The sequence below is a fragment of the Leuresthes tenuis genome, unplaced genomic scaffold (genome assembly GCF_036924035.1).
Source record: "Leuresthes tenuis unplaced genomic scaffold, fLeuTen1.0.hap1 SCAF_12, whole genome shotgun sequence".
Classification (NCBI taxonomy): Eukaryota; Metazoa; Chordata; class Actinopteri; order Atheriniformes; family Atherinopsidae; genus Leuresthes; species Leuresthes tenuis.
Genome location: NW_027325366.1, coordinates 32,638,120 through 32,659,672, shown reverse-complemented (window position 1 = coordinate 32,659,672; position 21,553 = coordinate 32,638,120). Strand labels below are relative to the sequence as shown.

At 47.7% G+C, this 21,553-nt stretch overlaps 2 protein-coding genes across 2 annotated transcripts in view; both read right to left on the bottom strand.

The window, feature by feature from the left end:
* Nucleotides 1-4,377, bottom strand: part of itgb5 (integrin, beta 5) — a 53,949-nt gene extending 49,572 nt beyond the window's left edge. Inside the window, exons 1-4 of the mRNA XM_072397536.1 lie at nucleotides 3,862-4,377; nucleotides 2,360-2,445; nucleotides 453-660; nucleotides 129-378 (exon numbers count right to left, since the gene is read on the bottom strand). Coding sequence (XP_072253637.1) covers nucleotides 129-378; nucleotides 453-660; nucleotides 2,360-2,445; nucleotides 3,862-3,928 — 611 coding nt within the window. The 5' untranslated portion in view covers nucleotides 3,929-4,377. The remainder of the gene's footprint in view (nucleotides 1-128; nucleotides 379-452; nucleotides 661-2,359; nucleotides 2,446-3,861) is intronic.
* A 2,002-nt stretch (nucleotides 4,378-6,379) lies between these two features.
* On the bottom strand, nucleotides 6,380-19,033 carry rbm44 (RNA binding motif protein 44). Its single transcript, XM_072397652.1, has 15 exons — nucleotides 18,889-19,033; nucleotides 17,813-17,887; nucleotides 17,689-17,743; nucleotides 15,839-15,956; nucleotides 15,662-15,765; nucleotides 13,914-14,364; nucleotides 13,788-13,837; nucleotides 12,307-12,456; nucleotides 12,067-12,232; nucleotides 11,958-11,992; nucleotides 11,258-11,336; nucleotides 10,123-10,240; nucleotides 9,923-10,033; nucleotides 9,786-9,845; nucleotides 6,380-6,465 (listed from the first exon to the last, which is right to left on the bottom strand). The coding sequence occupies exons 1-15, from the start codon at nucleotides 19,031-19,033 to the stop codon at nucleotides 6,380-6,382; spliced, it is 1,803 nt and encodes a 600-aa protein (XP_072253753.1).
* Nucleotides 19,034-21,553: the final 2,520 nt, after the last annotated feature.

Sequence of the window (21,553 nt, the reverse complement as noted above, 5' to 3'; positions counted from 1 at the left end):
TAATTTGTGCTTTTACATTTTTCCAAAATGATTTGGCGACCCCCAGAAATCATCTCGCGACCCCAGCTGGGGCCGGGAGCCCAAGGTTGGGAATGGCTGATCTATGCGACCTGAAAGCCGCTTCCTACCCGTTGCAGGGATTCTCCTGATACTTGGGCGCCGTGTAGGAGAAGGGAGACATGTTCTTGTCCACGAAGGAGCCGAAGCCCAGCCGGAAGTTGCTGGTGAGCTTCCCCATCTCCTGCGCCAGCATGGTGCCCAGGTTCCTGATGGTGTTCAGGTCGTCCTTCATGGAAAGCGAGAGGTCCATCAGGTAGTAGAGGTCCACCGGGTAGTCCTCCACCTGCCGCACCTGCAGGCTGAACCACGTCTGGTCTCCTGCATTGGAAAGTCAGCTGGTTCACTCTCAGAGGGATGATTTGCTCTTAAACCCGAAAGGCGGCGGTTCTTACCGGGCCGCAGGCTGAGGGAGACCTTCTGAGGCATGATCTGGACCACGTTGTTCTGGGGCTGCCCGGATCCTTTGGAGCTCAGCGGCATGTTCTGCAGCACCGACATGCTGCTGGTGGGATACTCGATGAAACGCGCCTCGCAGCCCCTCCTCTGGAGGTTTGGACTGAAATCACAGCGTGAATTCAGAGTCCGGCTCCTCCCGAAGTCCTGCGGGTCGACAAAGGCCCAAAGTTAAACTTTCTAACATCTGAATCCACTCAAAATGCTTAGAAATTACAGTTCAAGATGAGTACAACAGATGAACCAGACGATTTAAAGCAGGGATGTCAAACTCCGGTCCTCCAGGGCCGCTGTCCTGCAGGTTTTAGATGCTCCAACACACCTGATTCAGATTAAATGGATCTCTTCGAAAGATTGTTAAGTTCTGCACAAACCAGCTAATGAGGCATTGATCTGATTCAGGTGCGTTGAAGCAGGGAAACATCTAAAACCTGCAGGACAGCGGCCCTCGAGGGCCGGACTTTGACATGTGATTTAAACCAAGGAGTCTGAGACACCAACGAAGAAGTCCTCTGCTGGAGTGCCAGTTTAACTCAGATTAAGTCGATTTACGGTATTCAACCAGAGAAACTGGACAAACAGCTCGGTGAAAAATGGCAAACAAAGCTGTGCTTGATAAGCAAAAACTGCCTTTTTGAAAAGATTAATGAGAACTTTGCTGTTGGAAACACTCGGCCTGCTGGCTGTGGAAGAAAGGGAGGAAGGGAAAGCATCCAGTGAACTCTCCAGCTTCACTGAGGCCATCTGAGCTCCGTCAGTGACTGGGATCAACAGCCTGACTGCATGTTTACTGCATTTCACTTCCTCTCCAGAGTTCTACTGATCCCAGAGGCTGAGAGGCTTAAGTTTGAGCCGCAGTTCCACCGCCACACCTCTAGGTGGCAGTAAAAAAAAGAGTGAATCAGTTTTCCTGTTTCCAACAGCAACAAACCTGTGAGGATGAACTGTTCTCTCGTCCTTCTGCTCCACTGTCGATAAATTCTTCAAAGTCTTTTTTAAAAACCGAATATCGGAGGTAAAAAAGCCGCTCGCCAAGCCGACCAATCGCTGTGGTCGATAACGGCGTCATCACGCCATACGGGTATAGTTTTGATTGGGCGCATGTCAGACCACCGCCGGTATAAATCAGGCTTTGTGGGGGTTGTGGCCCCCCCGGCCGGCTCTTCAGCTCCGCCCCTGGGAAAAATCCAACCTCCGTTTTGGGTTCTTGAGGATCGAATCGCTCTAATCTGGGCTCTAAACACCCTTCCAAAGATGATAATCTAATAAAAATAATAATAATCTAATCTGGGTTCCACTAAAAGACCCAAAAGCAGCAACAAAGAACCTCCCAAACGGACTCGTTTTCATATTCAAACCTGTTATAATCCAGATTTGTGGAAATCTTTTGACAGATTAAAGATGAAAAAGTGTCCTCTGACTTTCCATATTTAGAAGCGATGTTGTTGTTGGTTAGAATAGAAACACAGATATTTATATTTCTGCCTTCGTGGCACAAAATGGTGTCAGTTCCACTCTCAGACGTCTACAACAGCACTCCGGACAGAAAGAGTGATGTTTCTCAGCTAAATAAGACATTTTAAAGACATAAAAACACAGTTTTTAACACATGAAGGATATCTAGAGTCATTGGTTACTGTAATTATCTGATATAGGAGGTAAATATCCAGAATATTAATAAGAATATTCATTTTCTACAACAACAACGTTACTTTGGACATCAGAAATCTAAAGTTTGACACACAGACGTCACATTTTAAGTGATTCCAGCCTTTAAACGTTGCACTAATTGCTCGTTTCTCGGTAAGACGGAGCGGTGAAGGTGTGCACGGCGGCGGAGACGCACCTCCTGTGCGCACCAGGCGCAGCTGGGGTGGATGAGCAGGCATTCCTCACAGGAAGTAGCGCTGCCACTCATGCACATGTTGAGACCTGAGAGGAGAAGATGGAGCACAGAGACTGAAGGTTTAAACGTGCACGAACATGAGATGAGTTCTGTTACAATGCCTCACGTTATACTGGAAGTTCAATGAATTAAGATACATTTTAGAGAGTAAAGAAAAGGAAGGTTTGTATGAAAGGTGCCGACAAACCCCCCCGATCCAGCCGAGTTTCTTTAATCCTTTAAAGTGTCCTGATCAACAGTTCTGCAGCTTTCTGAGGCTCTTTCACAGTTTTTTTTGGCCATTTTCTGCTTTTTCACTCATTTTCAGTCCTTGTTCCTGAGCATTTTCAGTGTTTTTTCTTTGTTCAGCCACTTAACTCTGACCTTTGACCCATTCAGGCAGAAAAAAGGCTCCTAACTCAAGGGATGAACCAGTGTTGTGTCGACACAGAACAGACAACTTAGCAAAGAAGCCGTTTTAAACTGGATCTTTAGGCACTTTGTTACCAGCAGCCTGTCACAAAGACACATCATTTGTTCCCATTTCTTTAGCTGCATCTATGAAAAACAGCAAAGAAAACACAGTTTGACAGACAGAAAATAGGATTTCTGCAGCAACAAGGTGATTCCCAAAGAGCTATTAGCTGAAAACTTGGCATATCTCAGCATGGTGTGCAGTGGGTCCTTAAAACATTTGAGGAAACTGGACAAGTGGAGGACAAAAGAAGAAGAGTCAGGCCTAAAAAACTATCTCCAGCAGATGAACAGGATCTGAAAGTGATGTCCTTAAGAAAGAGGAAAAAATCCAGCTGTGACCTGACAGGACCTGAGAGATGCATCTGGACCTTCAGCTGATCCATCTACTGTTGGCCCAAGCCTCATCAGAAATGGGCTCCATGGAAGGGTGGCTGTCAAGAAGCCGTTCTTAAGGAAGGGAAACAGGGAGAAAAGGCTGAGCTGTGCCAAATGACACAAGAAGTGGACTGAAAATCAGTGGCAACAGGTCTTATGGAGGGATGAATCCTCCCCAGAGCCCGGACCTCAACATTATTGAAGCAGTGTGGGATCATCTGACAGAGAACTGAACAAAAGGCAGCCCACATCCAAAGAAGAGCTTTGGGATGTCCTTCAAGAAGCCTGGAGAACTATTCCTGAAGACTCCTTAAAGAAATGACAGAAAGCTTGTCTCAGAGGGTTCAGGCTGTGTTGGAGAATAAAGGAGCTCAGACCAGATATTCACTTTAAAGCTGCTGAGAACTGAGAAAAAACTCTGTTTCTGCCTCAGATTCTGGGTTTATGTTCATGTTTAACATGTTTCAGTGAATCCCTGCAGCTGTTTCCTGTTTTCATAGAAATATATAAAGAAATGAGGGCTGGATCGGGACTGTTGGAGCTTTTTCTACCCGCATAAATCGCCTCCATGTGGCATTATTCTCCTCCTCTCTCCCCCCGGGTGTTCCTACCTCCGGCGGGCTGCAGCAGCGTCCCCAGCAGCACCCAGCACAGAGCCGCTCTCCCCGGGCTCCACATGGTGCTTCCCACCGCTCAGTGAAATTCCAGATCTGTCGCTCTGCTCTCAGCTCACACACTTTCACACACGCACTCAGACGTGTTACTCTCCCATGAGACCTCTTTTATCTGTGCAAACCGCAGCCGTGTTCCACCGCTTCACGCGCGTCTCCGCGGCTCATTGTGACGGCTCCGCGTGCAGGGATGTGTCTGTGGGACAGCGGGACAACCAGCGATCCGCACCGTCCCGATGACCCGCGTCTACAACTCAACTTTGTGTTTAAACTCCTCTGCAGACCTCCACGTCCCCGACTTCTTCACACATAACTGACAGCGGTCCCTGAACCTCTCTGATGAGTTCACGGCACCATGATCCGCTCCGAAATATGAAGAAATTAGCCGAAAGTGGATAAAAAAAAATCAAGAACCGACCAACCACCTCATCACACAGATGCACACATTTAACTTTGAGGATTTAGTGTCGCCGCTCGGTTTGTCCGCTTTACGTCTCCGCTGGAAGCCCCGCCCATTCCCTGCCGGGGATCGTGCTGCGTTTGGGGCACCTCGGAAAAAAGCAACACCAACAACTCAAAAATGACATTTTCAACATCTGAAGCTCGATGCGAACAGCAACCATCGCTGTTGATAAAAATCGCTTCCAAGGAGGGATGTGGTTCGATTAACTTAAAACAGCGCTTTAACGATCATTTTCAGAAATAAAAAATATAAATAGAGTCGTTTATCGTTCTTTGTAAATGTCCTTCAGGGAATGTCGTAAAAAGCAAACGTCGCGGTTGAGCTCGACAGAACTCTTATTAAATTTCATTGTTGTGCTTTATTTGACATTTGTTCCAAGTTTGGGCAGAGAAAACACAGAGTTCCCTGTTTTCACCGCCTGCTGGGTGACTTTAACCCGTTCTTGGCCCGGTTGAACACGGAGCTAACGGCCGGCTAACGGTCAGATCTAAACCGGAGCCAGAACGGTCACAGCTGTCGGTTTGTGGCTGAAATCAGCGACAACATGACAGTTTAAACAGTTCAAGCTTAATTTTACACCCCCCACACATAATTACAATAATAACTCCAAATTCAGAACAGCCAAAGGAAGAAAATAAAGAAAAATGTCTGTGAATGTAAACGGAAAAGGGGATTTGGTCCGTGAACCTTTCAAATCTGGTGGTTTATTAAGTCACTTTACATTTATATTTTCTAATGAAAGAAAACAATAAGTGATTGTCATTCCTGTTCATTTTAAAACAATGTTTCAACAGCTTATTCTATCTACCTGAAAAGAGGCCATTTAGAATTAACAGCTAAATATTATCTAATAAATACACCAGAGACCCAAATGGCACAGAATTACTCTGATCAGCTGAAGAAAACAGAATAAATATAAGAATATAAGCTGAAAGAGACACGTGTAAATAAGGAAAATATCTATTTGTTGTGACTTTAAAAATCCAGAATGGTGTCATCCATCCAGGCGCTTTTTACATGAAACATTTGCTCTGAACAACTCGTGGATTTTGTGAAAAAGATTTGCTCTTTCTGTGCAAACCTGCATCTAAAACCTAAAAACGTGCAGTCTGGGGTGAAATCTGTTGGCTGAACATTTAAAATCTGTGTAAATATGCCCAAACTGAGCCCTACATCACTGTCCTGGGTGCAAACCCATGAGCCAAACCATCAGGTCACATTACTGCATGGAATCAGGAAACAGAACTACTCAAAAGTCAACATTACATTTGGAAAATGTGGCATTACGGCAGATTTAAAGGACTTATCGTTCACATTCTTTGAAACTATTTCAAAAATAGCTTTTATCACCTACTTAAAGAGGTCATAAAAAGCCTTTTAAGGTTTCTGTTTTGCTTTTTGTGTAAATAAACGGTCTGAAGAATGAGAAAAGTCAGCCCAAAGGAAGCTTTTCAGGCCTCAGCTCTCAGGAAGACGATTAAAAACATCAATTTTACTGTAGTACAATAAATATTTGATAACATAAAGCTGTATTTGGTTGAAGTTAGTCAGATAAAATCAACTATTGTTCTTTATGGTATGTTACAGTCTTTGTTCAGGCCACTGGAGCCGACCAATCAGAGCAGACTTTCTTTTTGGTAGCAGCAGCCTCTTTACTTTCATTTTTTTTTAATGGGAAACGTGTAAATATCGTGTTAAACAACACTCAGTTTTATTCAGCCGTGTGATTAAAGCGAAAACAACCGAACAGAATATCCTTTTGATTTATTGACAAATTAAACAGAATCCAACAAACTTCTAATCCTTTGTAGCCTTGGAAACCGTGTAACTGGAAGAAAACACAGAGTTCGCTTCGACGTAACAACAGTGGAGACCCAGAAACTTCTCTAACAGAAAAACAACTTTGAACAAGTCAACAAAAACTTGGAGGCACCGAGTGCTTCCTTCAACGTCCGGCTGGCGCTGCGTGAGCTCCGCTGTCATGGCGTGGAAGCGTCAGGGCGTGCAGGCTCCCTTCGGACCACAGGCTGGAGCTGGAGCTGAGAGGTGGAGCTGAGAGGTGGAGGTGGAGCTGGGATCAGCTGGACAGAAGCACAGAGCAGACAGCACAAACAGAGGAATTAATCCGTGTTAAAGCTGGAGTCGGTGAACACCTGAAGGCCGGGTCACAAAGCCTCAGGTTTAGGATCCGTCCTGTAAAAGGTCTTAATGGCGTTTTGGAGTAATGTTGATGATGCATCCTGCAGAAATGTGTATTTGGGACAAAGCGTCCAATAAAATGCTAACTCACAGGTTTAAACTGCTTATCCCAACTTTAACATGTACAGAACTGTGCAAACATCTTAAGTCTCAAACAACTGCATCACATCCCTGACAGAAAGGTCCAAGTTAAAGCCAGTACTGCCCCCTGGTGGCTGTACCTGCACATTACGCTGCACTCAGGTTTAACGGGTCATCAGAACCCGTTCTGACCCACAACCCCACCCAGAAAGTTCTGATGAGATCCAACAGCAGAGATCATGTTTCTCCAGTTTTAGCTTCTCTTCATTGGCTCCCTGTTAGATTCAGAATAGAATTTAAGGTTCTTCTCCTCACATATAAAGCTCTTAATGACCGAGCTCCATCACAGCTTAAAGATCTCACAGTTGGATATTTCCCCAACAGAGCACTTTGCTCTCAGGCTGCAGGTTTCCTTGTGGTTCCCAGAGTTTCTAAAAGCAGAACGGGAGGCAGAGCCTTCAGTTATCAGGCCCCTAAAAGCAGAACGGGAGGCAGAGCCTTCAGTTATCAGGCCCCTAAAAGCAGAACGGGAGCCAGAGGTTTCTTCCCGAGTCTGCCAGAGGTTTCTTCCCGAGTCTGCCAGAGGTTTCTTCCCGAGTCTGCCAGAGGTTTCTTCCCGAGTCTGCCAGAGGTTTCTTCCCGAGTCTGCCAGAGGTTTCTTCCCGAGTCTGCCAGAGGTTTCTTCCCGAGTCTGCCAGAGGTTTCTTCCCGAGTCTGCCAGAGGTTTCTTCCCGAGTCTGCCAGAGGTTTCTTCCCGAGTCTGCCAGAGGTTTCTTCCCGAGTCTGCCAGAGGTTTCTTCCCGAGTCTGCCAGAGGTTTCTTCCCGAGTCTGCCAGAGGTTTCTTCCCGAGTCTGCCAGAGGTTTCTTCCCGAGTCTGCCAGAGGTTTCTTCCCGAGTCTGCCAGAGGTTTCTTCCCGAGTCTGCCAGAGGTTTCTTCCCGAGTCTGCCAGAGGTTTCTTCCCGAGTCTGCCAGAGGTTTCTTCCCGAGTCTGCCAGAGGTTTCTTCCCGAGTCTGCCAGAGGTTTCTTCCCGAGTCTGCCAGAGGTTTCTTCCCGAGTCTGCCAGAGGTTTCTTCCCGAGTCTGCCAGAGGTTTCTTCCCGAGTCTGCCAGAGGTTTCTTCCCGAGTCTGCCAGAGGTTTCTTCCCGAGTCTGCCAGAGGTTTCTTCCCGAGTCTGCCAGAGGTTTCTTCCCGAGTCTGCCAGAGGTTTCTTCCCGAGTCTGCCAGAGGTTTCTTCCCGAGTCTGCCAGAGGTTTCTTCCCGAGTCTGCCAGAGGTTTCTTCCCGAGTCTGCCAGAGGTTTCTTCCCGAGTCTGCCAGAGGTTTCTTCCCGAGTCTGCCAGAGGTTTCTTCCCGAGTCTGCCAGAGGTTTCTTCCCGAGTCTGCCAGAGGTTTCTTCCCGAGTCTGCCAGAGGTTTCTTCCCGAGTCTGCCAGAGGTTTCTTCCCGAGTCTGCCAGAGGTTTCTTCCCGAGTCTGCCAGAGGTTTCTTCCCGAGTCTGCCAGAGGTTTCTTCCCGAGTCTGCCAGAGGTTTCTTCCCGAGTCTGCCAGAGGTTTCTTCCCGAGTCTGCCAGAGGTTTCTTCCCGAGTCTGCCAGAGGTTTCTTCCCGAGTCTGCCAGAGGTTTCTTCCCGAGTCTGGTTCTGCCAGAGGTTTCTTCCCGAGTCTGGTTCTGCCAGAGGTTTCTTCCCGAGTCTGGTTCTGCCAGAGGTTTCTTCCCGAGTCTGGTTCTGCCAGAGGTTTCTTCCCGAGTCTGGTTCTGCCAGAGGTTTCTTCCCGAGTCTGGTTCTGCCAGAGGTTTCTTCCCGAGTCTGGTTCTGCCAGAGGTTTCTTCCCGAGTCTGGTTCTGCCAGAGGTTTCTTCCCGAGTCTGGTTCTGCCAGAGGTTTCTTCCCGAGTCTGGTTCTGCCAGAGGTTTCTTCCCGAGTCTGGTTCTGCCAGAGGTTTCTTCCCGAGTCTGGTTCTGCCAGAGGTTTCTTCCCGAGTCTGGTTCTGCCAGAGGTTTCTTCCCGAGTCTGGTTCTGCCAGAGGTTTCTTCCCGAGTCTGGTTCTGCCAGAGGTTTCTTCCCGAGTCTGGTTCTGCCAGAGGTTTCTTCCCGAGTCTGGTTCTGCCAGAGGTTTCTTCCCGAGTCTGGTTCTGCCAGAGGTTTCTTCCCGAGTCTGGTTCTGCCAGAGGTTTCTTCCCGAGTCTGGTTCTGCCAGAGGTTTCTTCCCGAGTCTGGTTCTGCCAGAGGTTTCTTCCCGAGTCTGGTTCTGCCAGAGGTTTCTTCCCGAGTCTGGTTCTGCCAGAGGTTTCTTCCCGAGTCTGGTTCTGCCAGAGGTTTCTTCCCGAGTCTGGTTCTGCCAGAGGTTTCTTCCCGAGTCTGGTTCTGCCAGAGGTTTCTTCCCGAGTCTGGTTCTGCCAGAGGTTTCTTCCCGAGTCTGGTTCTGCCAGAGGTTTCTTCCCGAGTCTGGTTCTGCCAGAGGTTTCTTCCCGAGTCTGGTTCTGCCAGAGGTTTCTTCCCGAGTCTGGTTCTGCCAGAGGTTTCTTCCCGAGTCTGGTTCTGCCAGAGGTTTCTTCCCGAGTCTGGTTCTGCCAGAGGTTTCTTCCCGAGTCTGGTTCTGCCAGAGGTTTCTTCCCGAGTCTGGTTCTGCCAGAGGTTTCTTCCCGAGTCTGGTTCTGCCAGAGGTTTCTTCCCGAGTCTGGTTCTGCCAGAGGTTTCTTCCCGAGTCTGGTTCTGCCAGAGGTTTCTTCCCGAGTCTGGTTCTGCCAGAGGTTTCTTCCCGAGTCTGGCAGAACCAGGAAGAAACCTCTGGCAGAACCAGAGGTTTCTTCCTGGTTCTGGTTCTGCCAGAGCTTTCTTCCTGGTTCTGGTTCTGCCAGAGGTCTCTTCCTGGTTCTGGTTCTGCCAGAGGTCTCTTCCTGTTAAAGGGAGTCGTTCCTTTCCACAGTCCCTCAGGCTCAGGACGGGAGATTGGACTGAAGACAAGTTTCGGTCCAATCTGTTGGTTTCCTTAGCTAGGATATTATTTTTTGAATTGGCTTGAACTGGACTATATTATCTAAGAGCCTTGTTGTAATTTGTATAAATAAAACTGAGCTGAATAACGGAGCCAAACCCGTTGAGTCTGAGCAGGGAACTCACCTCGGCTACATCCCTGCAGGACACACAGCTCTGAGCCTCCGGCCTCCTCACCGACACATTCTGCATTTAGAACAAACCCATGACAACAACCTGAAAGACTTTAAAATCTCCACTTTAGAGGCGGTGACGTGATTAACCTCGAGCTGAGTCCGGGTCCGGCTGGATCTCTGCTGCAGGTTCTGGATGCCGCAGGTCCTCTTCGGCATCGAACCACAGCTCCATGCAGCTGACATCTTCACGCGCTCCAGCTGTCCAGAAAACAAAATGACACATTTAGGACGTAAGGGACAGCTTCTGAGGGGCTTCAGGAACACTTTACAGGAACTTTTCCTCCTACTCAGCTGCTTTTCCTGCTTCTGGCTGTGGTTTAGACGCCTGCCACTGGGCACCAGAGTGGCAGCTCTCCTCGTTTTGTCTTTTTCTTTCTTGGCAGGTTTTACTTTTCTCTGAACAACCTGTTAAAGGAAGAAACACAAGAGTTTATCCTGGTCAGAGAACTTTAATCCCTTCATTTAGCACCATAAACTCTACATGCTTCAGAGAAAACAGCTGAAGGAACCTCTCAGTTTTACCTGAAGCTGGTTGCTAAGGTCTTGGTTAAATAATTTAAGTAATTTAAGTAAATTCCTCAGGTTTAAGGTAAAGGTGGGAAGAAAATCTGAAAAAGGATAAAACCTCTGGGTGTTCCACACAACCGATTTTATTATTAAAGGATCCTCGACTCGGATTATGAGGAACAAAGTTTAAAGCATTTCTTCCTTTAATCATCAGGGGAAATGTGAGATCTCTGGTGGATAAAATGGACGAGCTCAGAGCCCTGATGAGGACACAGCAGGAATATCAGGCAGAGACCTGGCTGCAGGAACAGCTCTAACAGCTCTCTGCTCAGCTTTAAGACTATCCGGGCAGACAGAGACTGCAGACAGAGCGCTAACAGTAAAGGAGGAGGATCACAGAGCTGGTTAACAACAGATGGTGGAATCCTGGACATGCCCAGATGTTGAACTGCTGGCTGTGAGTTTCTGTCCATGTTGTCTGCTGAGAGTTCACCTGAGTTACCTGCTGACGCTGTGTGTGACATCATCAGCTGAGTTGTTGCTAAGCTACAGAAACAACAGCCCAACCCCCTGATGGAGACCTCTGAAGGTTCCTACCACACCTTCCTCTCTGTCAGCTGATTTATATTTAATTTGGTTCTCTGTCTGTAACAGCAGCTGATCTTTGATAATAATCAATACAGCATTGATATAATTTCCCTTCAGGGATTAATAAAGTGAAATTGAATTGAGTTGAACTGAATTGAATTTACCTCAGGGATATATGTCATTCTTCAGGGATTAATAGAATACTATTGACCTGAACTGAAAAAGGGACATCTTAAGTTATTTTTGCACCTGGCTTCTGGATTCAAAAAGCAACAAACAAAGAAGACGTTTAAAAAGTTTCTGTTCGTCTTTCACTCTGCTGCTAACCTGGCAGTCGGTTTGACTTCGATTATCCGGACGGCCAACTTCTGCAGCTGCTTCAGGCTTCTGTTGCTCCCGGGAGGTCCTTAGGACAGAGAGGAAGCCGAATAAGAGCAGCTGGACTGGGTTTGTTCTTCATGATGCTTCACCTCTAATCTGAGAGACTTCTTCAGGTGTAAACTAGTCGATTGTTAGAAAAATTATGTAGATTAGTTATACTATGAGAAAAGCTGCAAGAATAAGAGTTTCTATGATGGGGGGGGAGGCCTCCTCCTGTTTTTAGGTTCTCATAATGCTATGAAGCAAGCAAAAGTGTTTTTGACTGTCTGAACTCGTCTTCCCATAACATTAAATGGATAGTAATGCCTTTTCCCATAACATTGTGTGGCCAGCAAACATAAACAATATAAATATAAATATCACCATTTAGTTAGCAGATAACTCTGAGCAGCTTCCTGACAGGTTCTGCAGACTCGTCTCTTTCTTGCAAGAAATAAATGTTTTGTTTTAATCGTATCCAGCGACTCTGAGCCTAATTTTGAGAGAATTTTTCTGACATCGATAAAGAAGCTTTTCAGATGAGGTGAAACGTCTTCAAGAATCCCGAATAAATCCGGCTGCCCCGATTCAAACTGAATATAACCTAAAAATGAGCATTTTGTAAACGGCTGACATGGAATTAAAAGCAAAGCGTGCGTTACCGTACCAAGACGAGAGGTTTCCCAGCATGTCACCGATGACCTGAAAAAAGACAGAAGCCGATTTCTAACAGCTGAAACCAGCGGCTCGTCATCGGTCGGGAGGCGGAGTCTCACCTGAGCAGGGGTGTAACGCGCTCCTGTGGTTACCTCCTCAGAGTCGACAGACAGCGGCTGCAGCCGCTCCAGAGGAACCCCGGTCAGGAGCCGACGCTTCATCCGGTCGTAGTCCGAGTCCAGCTTCTGCAGAATGCCGATGACGTTGGCAGGATGTTCGTTCCTCCTGCAGAGAGGAGGAGGACAGAAGCTGAAACTGCCATCATTTCCCGGCGTGTGAAAGTGACGGCGTCTCCTCACAGCATGGTCAGCTGGCTCGGTTCTGCAGACGCCTGGTAGAGTCTCCAGCAGTGCTGTCTGCACATGTTGTACTGCAGCGCGAGCAGGCGCAGCTCTGCGCTCTGAGCTCGCTGGAAACAGTCGCAATCCGTCCTCACCCGACGACCAGAACTGAAAAAAATGCAAGAAATCTGACCTGAAGTCAAACGGAGGAGATGCACAGGAACGGCTTGAATGAAGGACCCAACACCGACTTAAAGGAGTAAAAACGGTTCCAGCTCGTGTGATTAAAAGCAGCCTCCAGATTCCTGCCGGCTGAAACATCTGGATGAACAGAGTTCATCAAACATCTGTCCTCTCATAAAAAGGCTCCAATCTGAAGCACATCATAGGGGGGGGCGATATGGAAAAAACATAATTTCACGATTTTTTTTAAAAATTAAATCACGATTTCGATTTTATCGCAATCTTAAATTAAAACGTGAAAAACAGACAGTGTTGCAGAAGTAATTTTCAGCTGGGCAGCTCGTACCGCGGCTCAACTACTTGAAGCAGACATTCGAACCTTTTCTACCTTCTTGAATGGCATCTATTGCAAGATAAAAGGAAACTGCTTCTGTTACCTCTTTCTATTGCTTGCTTGACTTTGTCAAATGCCTGTGTTAATGTTGTCTGCTTTAGTCTTAGCTAGCAGCTGCCTACGCTAGCAGCTGCCTACGCTAGCTGCTGCCTACGCTAGCTGCTGCCTACGCTAGCAGCTGCCTACGCTAGCTGCTGCCTACGCTAGCAGCTGCCTACGCTAGCTGCTGCCTACGCTAGCTGCTGCCTACGCTAGCTGCTGCCTACGCTAGCTGCTGCCTACGCTAGCTGCTGCCTACGCTAGCTGCTGCCTACGCTAGCTGCTGCCTACGCTAGCTGCTGCCTCCCCTGCGGTGCCGGTGCCGCCGGGCCCCTCGCTGTTTGGCTCTCAGCATACTGTTTGGATGCTTCCTCTTCAAGTGATTGAACAGGTTCATCATGTTGCAGTTGATCAGTTGCGGAAAATCCAAACCAATTCCATATGATGGAGGTGGAATTTCTTTAGCGACCAGCTCCTCTGTTTGGCTTTCAGCCACAGCTCTCCATGCAGCTACACACACAAACAAGGAGGTGGGTAAGAAAGCGCGTCACTGCCCGTAATTCGCTGTGATTGGTCGGTCGGGTTGATGATGTAACACGTCTGGTGGGTCGGTGCGTCAGCATAGAGCTGCAATTTATAGAATGTGCCCGAGACGATCCACGATCTGCAGTTTGACAGATCGTTACGGAGCGTCTTCACGTTGCAATCGGTCACGATTTAATATCATATTATCGCCCACCCCTAGCACATCAAACAGATGTGTGTCTTTCCGTTTCCATTTTCTAACATAATAAAGCGCTTCATTAACAGCTGAAGGAAACTTTAAACAGACGACTGGGCTGTAAATACCATGAAGCTTTAACATCTGTATCCCACAGGTTACCTCTTGCTTTTCTCCTTCAGCTCCTTGGACATCTTGAGTTTGATGAATTCCTGAAATAGAGTTTTTATTATCGGTTATTAACACTGTGGCAGCAGCAGGTGACTTGGCTTCATCTGGTTCCTGTACCTCAGTCAGATAGTCCATATCTGCCATGTGGATCTCTGTGATGACCTGCTGCTCAGCTGTTGCTGCAGCTTCGGTTTGGGTGTGAGCCGACGTGCACGGCGCTGTGCACGGCGCCGGCTCCGTGCTCACCGTCACGTCACAGGTGGGAGTCGTGGTGGAGGTGGCCTTCTCTGCGGTGTTCCTCCTGAGGAACGTCTGATCCTCCCGGGTCTCACAGCTGGCTGTCGGAGGGTCACTGCTGATGGCGACGGGGCGCGAGGGAACGCCACCATCATTAGCGCTCAGGTCTTCGCCGGCCAGACAGACGAGGACGCTCTCATCCTCCATGATGGCGTGGAATTTATGGGTCTGATCCTCAGAGCTCAGCCCACACACAGCGTCACCCTGACCTTCCTCCTCTGTGGCGTCTTCCTCAGCCGAGCCCACAGCACCGCGGGTCTGTGGGCCAAACCTGAGCCACATTAGCATGAATTTATCTCATAAATGGGAAATGAAAGACCCTCTAATTCTTACAGATTTACGACTAAACAGAGATCACTTCATTAACTTTGACTTTTATATCAGTTTGAACCCAAAATATTTCATGTTCGACATTTCAGGCTGAAACACATTCAAGAAAGTTGGGACAGAGTCAATTTAACGCTGGAAAGAAGTCAAAATTATAACAGATGTTGTTTCAAACAGCTGATTTTAACCCTGATCTGGTCCTAAAGCAGCCTCCATGACAGTCTGAGCAGCAAAGATGTTCAGAGGAGCTCCAGTTTGTGTTTAAAACGATGTTCCTCAGAGAAAGACTGGAAGGGATCTGCATATTTCTGCCTCTACAGAGCAGAATATCATTAAAGCATTCAGGGAACCTGGAGGAGTTTCAGTGTAAAGGACGAGGGAGCAAGCCTAAGCTGGACCCCGTGACCTCTGACCCCTCAGACGCTGCATCAAGAACAGTCCTTCATCAGCAGCTGATAGAAGCACCTGGACAAGGGATTACTGTGGAAACCTTTGTCAAGCACCACAACACAGAGTTCCATTCACAAGCTTTACTGTGCAGGAAAGAAGCCTGATGTTTACCTCGTCCACTTCTCTGGGCTCGGAGGCGTCTGGGATGGACCGTCACACGGTGGAAACGTGTGCTGTGGTCAGACCCATCAGTATTCCACATCTTTGTTGGAAGAAATGGAGCAAAGAGCAAAAGCAGCATCCAGCCTGCTGTCAGCAACCAGTCCCTGCAGCCAGGCTCTGTGATGGTATGGGGTTGGATCAGGGGGCAAAGCTCATTTCCACTTCTGTGACGGCAGCATTAATGCAGAAAAGCTCACTGAGATTTTACAGCAACATATGCTGCCTTCAAGGCCACATCTTTTCCTGGGACGTCCCAGCATTGTTCAAGCAGACCATGGAAAACCACATTCTGCCACAGTCCAAAGGCCTGGCTGAGGAAGAAGAGGTACGGGTGCTGGACTGGCTGCCTGCAGTCCTGACCTGTCCCCAGCAGAGAAACAACCACCCCCCCGCACTGCTGCTCACCTTAAGACCTGTTTAAGGAGGAATGGGACAAAATAACAGCTGGAACTCTGCATCACCTGGTTTCCTCAGAGTCAGAACGGCTTTAAGTGTTGGCAGAAGGAAACAAAGTGGGAAAAGGTTCACTGACTTTATGGGATGTTGCAGGTCTGAGGTGTAGAAATTATGTTTGTTAACAGATTACACATCTTTTTTGGTGGATGAAGGTTTAAAGTAAAGAAACACACTGTGATGGGCCGACTGCAGGGTTGGTGAAGTCTCCTCTCTGCCTGAATCCTTCCAGCTCCACGTCCACCGACAGGCTGCACCCCGCAGAACTGCTGCTGCTCAGCTGAAACAGCAACAAGCGTCCGTCTTTCACCTTTAATCCACTTCAGCTGTTTGACATCCTGGAGCACACTCACCTTGGGGAGGCTCGGCTTCTGTGTGAGGGGAAAGCCGGCGCCCTGGTGGAACCCGTCCGGCTCGTGGATCGCTGGTGTGCAGCAGGTGTCCTCAGCGAGCTGCTCCTGTGATCCACATCTGCAGCTACAGCAGCGAAGCAGGCCTAAACTGTCCCTCACGTTACCCGGAAGCAGCTCCAACTCCCGGTGAGTGTGGAAGGTTTCTACTTAAAGAAACAAACAGCTGTGAAGTTCAACTTCATCCAGGTGTGAAGAGGATTTTGTACTGCTGCAGTAAAACGGATGAAAAAGCAGCGTCTACTCCGGTATTTTTAAACCTTATTTCTGGCATGAAATACATTAATCTACTCACTGAGAGCAAGTGAGTTTTACACAGGCACTCTACTGGGACCCCTTCATCCACACGCCCCCCTGCAGCACAGCTCATTTACTCCGGTAAGAACGTCCATCTTACTCAAAGTCGTCGTTCACATCGTCAAAATCTGATAAATATCCTGCCATGTTGCACAAAACTATCAGCAGCAAACTCTGTGTGAAGTTAGCCGACTGTCACAGAGCACGGAGTGAATAAACTGTGCTGCAGGGGGGCGTGTGGATGAAGTGGTCCCAGTAGAGTGCCTGTGTAGAAATCCCTCCGTTAGCTCTCCTATAGCTGCAAGTAGCCACATAACAGCAGCTATGAGCTAACAGAGCTATGAGCTAACAGAGCTATGAGCTAACAGCAGCTATGAGCTAACAGAGCTATGAGCTAACAGCAGCTATGAGCTAACAGAGCTATAGCACACGTTCATTCATTCATTCTTCTTAAAGTATTGGTGAAATAAAGACAGATAATGCCTTATTTAGAGGCTGCATCCTCTAAGCCCCGTTCACTCCGTTATATGGATCTCCAGTTATCTAAATATCTTCTGAAGGACGCCGACTTTCACCAAACTGTTCTCAGTGAGTAGATGAACGTATTTCATGCCAGAAATAAGGTTTAAAAACACCGGAGTTCCCCTTTAACATGGGACTGTAAAGCTGCTTTCTTACAGCCTTAAATACACTCGATGTATCTGGAGTTCTCCCACATGAGAACCACCTAATATTACTTCTTACTGTACCATAATAAGACGCCTCTTAACGTCCCTCAAAGCAGAAACAGAAAACTCTTTTTCACATGCAGAAAGCAAAGAGTGAAGCCGACGTCTTACTGTTGTAATCATGCATCTGCAGACTGGATATTCTGTTTATTTACTCTGAAAACTATCGAGTTTAAGTTTAATTAGTCATTTGTGTCTCGCTAAAAAAGCTCCAAGAATTAGTCGTGGTTCAAGGTTACATCCTGTTGGTCTGCTCTGGAGATTAGGATGGAAAATAGGAGGCATGCACACGTTATGATGCGGGAAAAGAGCATTAAAGTGGTCATAAAGGGACGCATTAACCTCTCAAAGGACAAAGAGGCCAATCAGGTATTTCTTTTGTTTGGTCTCCATCTTAAAAACATCTGTTCCACATGTTGCTCGTGTTATTTTATGTTATAAAGAAAGAATCACAGATAAGGTTATACTGAATCCCACTGGAGTCATTTGTGCCTCATAGGGTTGAATTTAACATTCAGTGATTCAGGTTCTTATAGCCCAGCCTGAGCTTCAGCCATCAACAACACACAATGAAAAGTCAGATACTGGCTTCAGAGTGTCGGATGATCCTTGTTTCGTGAGAAAACAAATCATAAGACAGCAGTTTGTTTGCACATTACCACATCTGCAGTTCTTCAAGCCGGACTTTTGAGCTCTGAGGACAAAACAGAGTTTCAGCTGAGAAAAGATGGCGCCTCGTCTCATGTCTGAAGTCACTGTGAGACGTACCTGTGCCTGCTGGATGTCACCGTTGGCTGCGCCCGACTGGCGCCGCCGACCCGATCTGTGGGAGAACGAATAAATGGTCACGTGCACGGCTGTGAGAGCGCACATTCAGCAGCTCCAGACTTACACTTCACAGAAACGTGACCCTGAGACAGCTTCAAGCCGGGATGTCTCTGCAGGAACTGGTGAAATCCTCCCTCATCTGGAAGGAAACACAAACCGTCAAATTCAGATCCAACGCCTGCAAACAGGCAGCACCCGACCAAAAGAGCCACGAAGCAAACGGGTGTCGGGACCACAGCAGCCTTTTACTTATCGACTGATTACTATACAACTCAGGCTTTTCTTTCACCTCCTTTTAACACAAATGTGGGACTTTATGAATCCCTGACATGTCCATCTGTTGTTAACCAGCTCTGTGATCCTCCTCCTTTACTGTTAGCGCTCTGTCTGCAGTCTCTGTCTGCCCGGATAGTCTTAAAGCTGAGCAGAGAGCTGTTAGAGTTGTTCCTGCAGCCAGGTCCAGGATTCCACCATCTGTTGCTAACCAGCTCTGTGATCCTCCTCCTTTACTGTTAGCGCTCTGTCTGCAGTCTCTGTCTGCCCGGATAGTCTTAAAGCTGAGCAGAGAGCTGTTAGAGTTGTTCCTGCAGCCAGGTCCAGGATTCCACCATCTGTTGTTAACCAGCTCTGTGATCCTCCTCCTTTACTGTTAGCGCTCTGTCTGCAGTCTCTGTCTGCCCGGATAGTCTTAAAGCTGAGCAGAGAGCTGTTAGAGTTGAAGCTGCAGCCAGGTCCAGGATTCCACCATCTGTTGTTAACCAGCTCTGTGATCCTCCTCCTTTACTGTTAGCGCTCTGTCTGCAGTCTCTGTCTGCCCGGATAGTCTTAAAGCTGAGCAGAGAGCTGTTAGAGTTGTTCCTGCAGCCAGGTCTCTGCCTGATATTCCTGCTGTGTCCTCATCAGGGCTCCAAGAATTCAGTCTGCGACTTAAAACTCTGGATAAATACCTTCACACAATATAAACCTCTTTCTTTATCTGTGTGATGCAGACACATCCAGACCAAGAACCAGCTCCACCAGAATCAACCATTTATCATCTAAAAGTGCCAGAAACTGAATCCTCTGCATAGTGAATTGGCTCGAGGTTTGGTGCTATACAAATAAAACTCAGTTTAATTGAATCGGACGGCTTTTTGTTACCCAGGATGATCTTCCTGTCCTCTGGAGACAACAACAGATACCAGCGCAGCAGCTCCGTGTCCGTTAAGGCTAAAGCAGGGTGAGCAGCCACCAAGTCAAACACGGACCTGGAAACAGGGCAGAAACAGCTGTGATGCTTCTGCATGATGCACCATCAGTGCGGAGGAGGGCAGGAGCTCACCTGTGCAGGTAGAACATCCTGCTCTCCGTGGAAGCTAAACCATAGTTGGATGATGGACCGTATCCTGGAGGAAACAGAAAGAATGGAGCAGCCAATGGGTTGAAAGTGTCCCACTGCAATTGGGACAATGTTTCGGGGACTTACTTGCTGTCCGGTTATCCAAAATCGGAGAGTAAAACAGAGATGTGCCGGACGGAGGCGCCATAATGGCGCGATCCACGGCCATGAGCGTGGGCCGGGAAGCGGGCACCTGGGCGGGCACCGCCACGAGGAAACCGGGCCACGTTCCCTGGAAAACATTCGTGGGTTGGGTTCCCGGAGAACCCGTCCAATAATCCAAAGAAGTGGGCCTCGAAGTCCCCATAGTGTCAGCTTCGGAGGATGGAACCATAATTTAACTGTGACCCACAAAACTCCCCAAAACAGGCTTTATCCGGGGGCCAGAGCGTCCAAACACCTCAAGTACTAACGGACACCTGAGCACGCGACAACCTGCCCAGCACACCGGGTCAAATGAGCCCTGATTGTGGTCTCAAAGGGTTCACTGCCGTTACTGCGGCGGGATTTAGGTCAGAGATGCCCACATCCGGTCCTCCGGGGCCGCTGTCCTGCAGGATTTAGATGTTTCCCTGCTTCAGATGAAATGGATCTGTTCGAAAGGTTGTTGATTTCTGCACAAACCTGCTAATGATGCACTGATCTGAACCAGGTGTGTTGAAGCAGGGAACCGTCTAAAACCTGCAGGACAGCGGCCCTCCAGGACCGGATGTGGACACCCCCGAGTTGGATGCATGTGGCCAGTCAGGAGTAAAGAAACACCAGTTATTAAATAAATTTACCCTCATTTTAACCTCCACTCCTTCCGTTTTAATGATGTCTTCCAGTCACAGACTTCAAACTAAATCAAATGAGCAGATATTCTCTGGTACAATAAGGCTTGATTTATCAGGGCCGAATATCAGGTCGAAATTTATGGAGTCAGCAAGAATGGACCCCTGTTTCTTAATTATCTTACAAAGCCGTCAAATAAGTGTTGCATCAGACCAAATTATGTTTTAGTGAATAGATTTGGGGCTTTGAAGTAAATATCTGCTAAAAAAAAAATATCTGCAAGAATAATTCTGAGACAATCTCCCGGTAAACGGACCTGGACTAATTTCAGCTGAAATAAACTAAACTAAACGCCGGGATGACAGCACACTTTAATGAAAGTTTGATTTAAAAAAGGATTTAAATATCAGCTGAATATCTTGTAGGGAAATGTTTGCATTGAATTGACAAACTTTCAGCAAAAATCTGGTGAAAAAACAAGTTTAAAAAAGAGCAGAAGGACCAAACAATGAAATGTGTTAAAATTCGCTGCAGCTTTCTGATGTTTGTCCTCCGTGAAATAAGATTCCAACGGTCTTTAGTTCATAAAAACAGAAATAACCGGTTTAAAAATGCGACCTCTAGTGGTTACATCAGATAAAGCCAGACGGACTGCAGAGAAACAGAAAAGAAAGGAAAACTGTCTTTAACTTGGTGTTAAATAGGCACATTCTGAGAGAGAGTTTTAAGAATTGTCCACCTCAAATATATATATTTAGCAGACACTTTTATCCAAAGTGACTTACAAATAGGCAGATAAGGTAAGGAGGTCTTGCCTATTGGAGACAGTACCTTTCATGCAGGGGATTTGAACCCAGAATTCCCACACGAAAGGTGGCATTCATACCACTACACTATCCAGTCCATTTAGTGAATCCAATTTAGTTCTAAGAACTGTCCTTCTCCAGGGGAACTGTTTAATTTTGCATTCCCACATGAGTCGGGGGCCTCGACAGGGACTGATGTGACGCAGCCGTCTGCGACAGACGTGTTACTTTAGCGCCACTCAGCAACAGAACAGAACCCGGGAAAAGTAAGGAGAGAAGGAAACAACAGCACCAAGAAGCTAACATGGAGAGCGAGGAGGCCACCGTGTTCATGGTCTGCATGGCGGTGATATTAATCATGGACGATCACGTCAGGCGTCTAAGATGGAGGCTGGAAGAGCTCACAGCGAGAGTCAGGAGACGGAGAATCCAGCAGCGGGCGATACTTCTTCCTTTCATGGAGGAAAGAAGGAGAGCAGAGCGCCGCAGACAAAGGAGACGAAGTTTAACTTATTAAACAGGCGCCGGTTGGGTCCGTGTCGTATGAGGAAACATTTCAGACAAGGGGCGGAGCTACAGCCACCAAACACCTACGTCATGTTGCTATGGAAACCAGAAAAGACCCTGAAGGAGCTGAAATGGTTCCAGGAACTGAGGGCCGTGGTCCCTAGTTCCTGAGGACCGTGGTCCCTAGTTCCTAAGGGCCGTGGTCCCTAGTTCCTGAGGGCCGTGGTCCCTAGTTCCTAAGGGCCGTGGTCCCTAGTTCCTGAGGGCCGTGGTCCCTAGTTCCTAAGGGCCGTGGTCCCTAGTTCCTGAGGGCCGTGGTCCCTAGTTCCCGAGGGCCGTG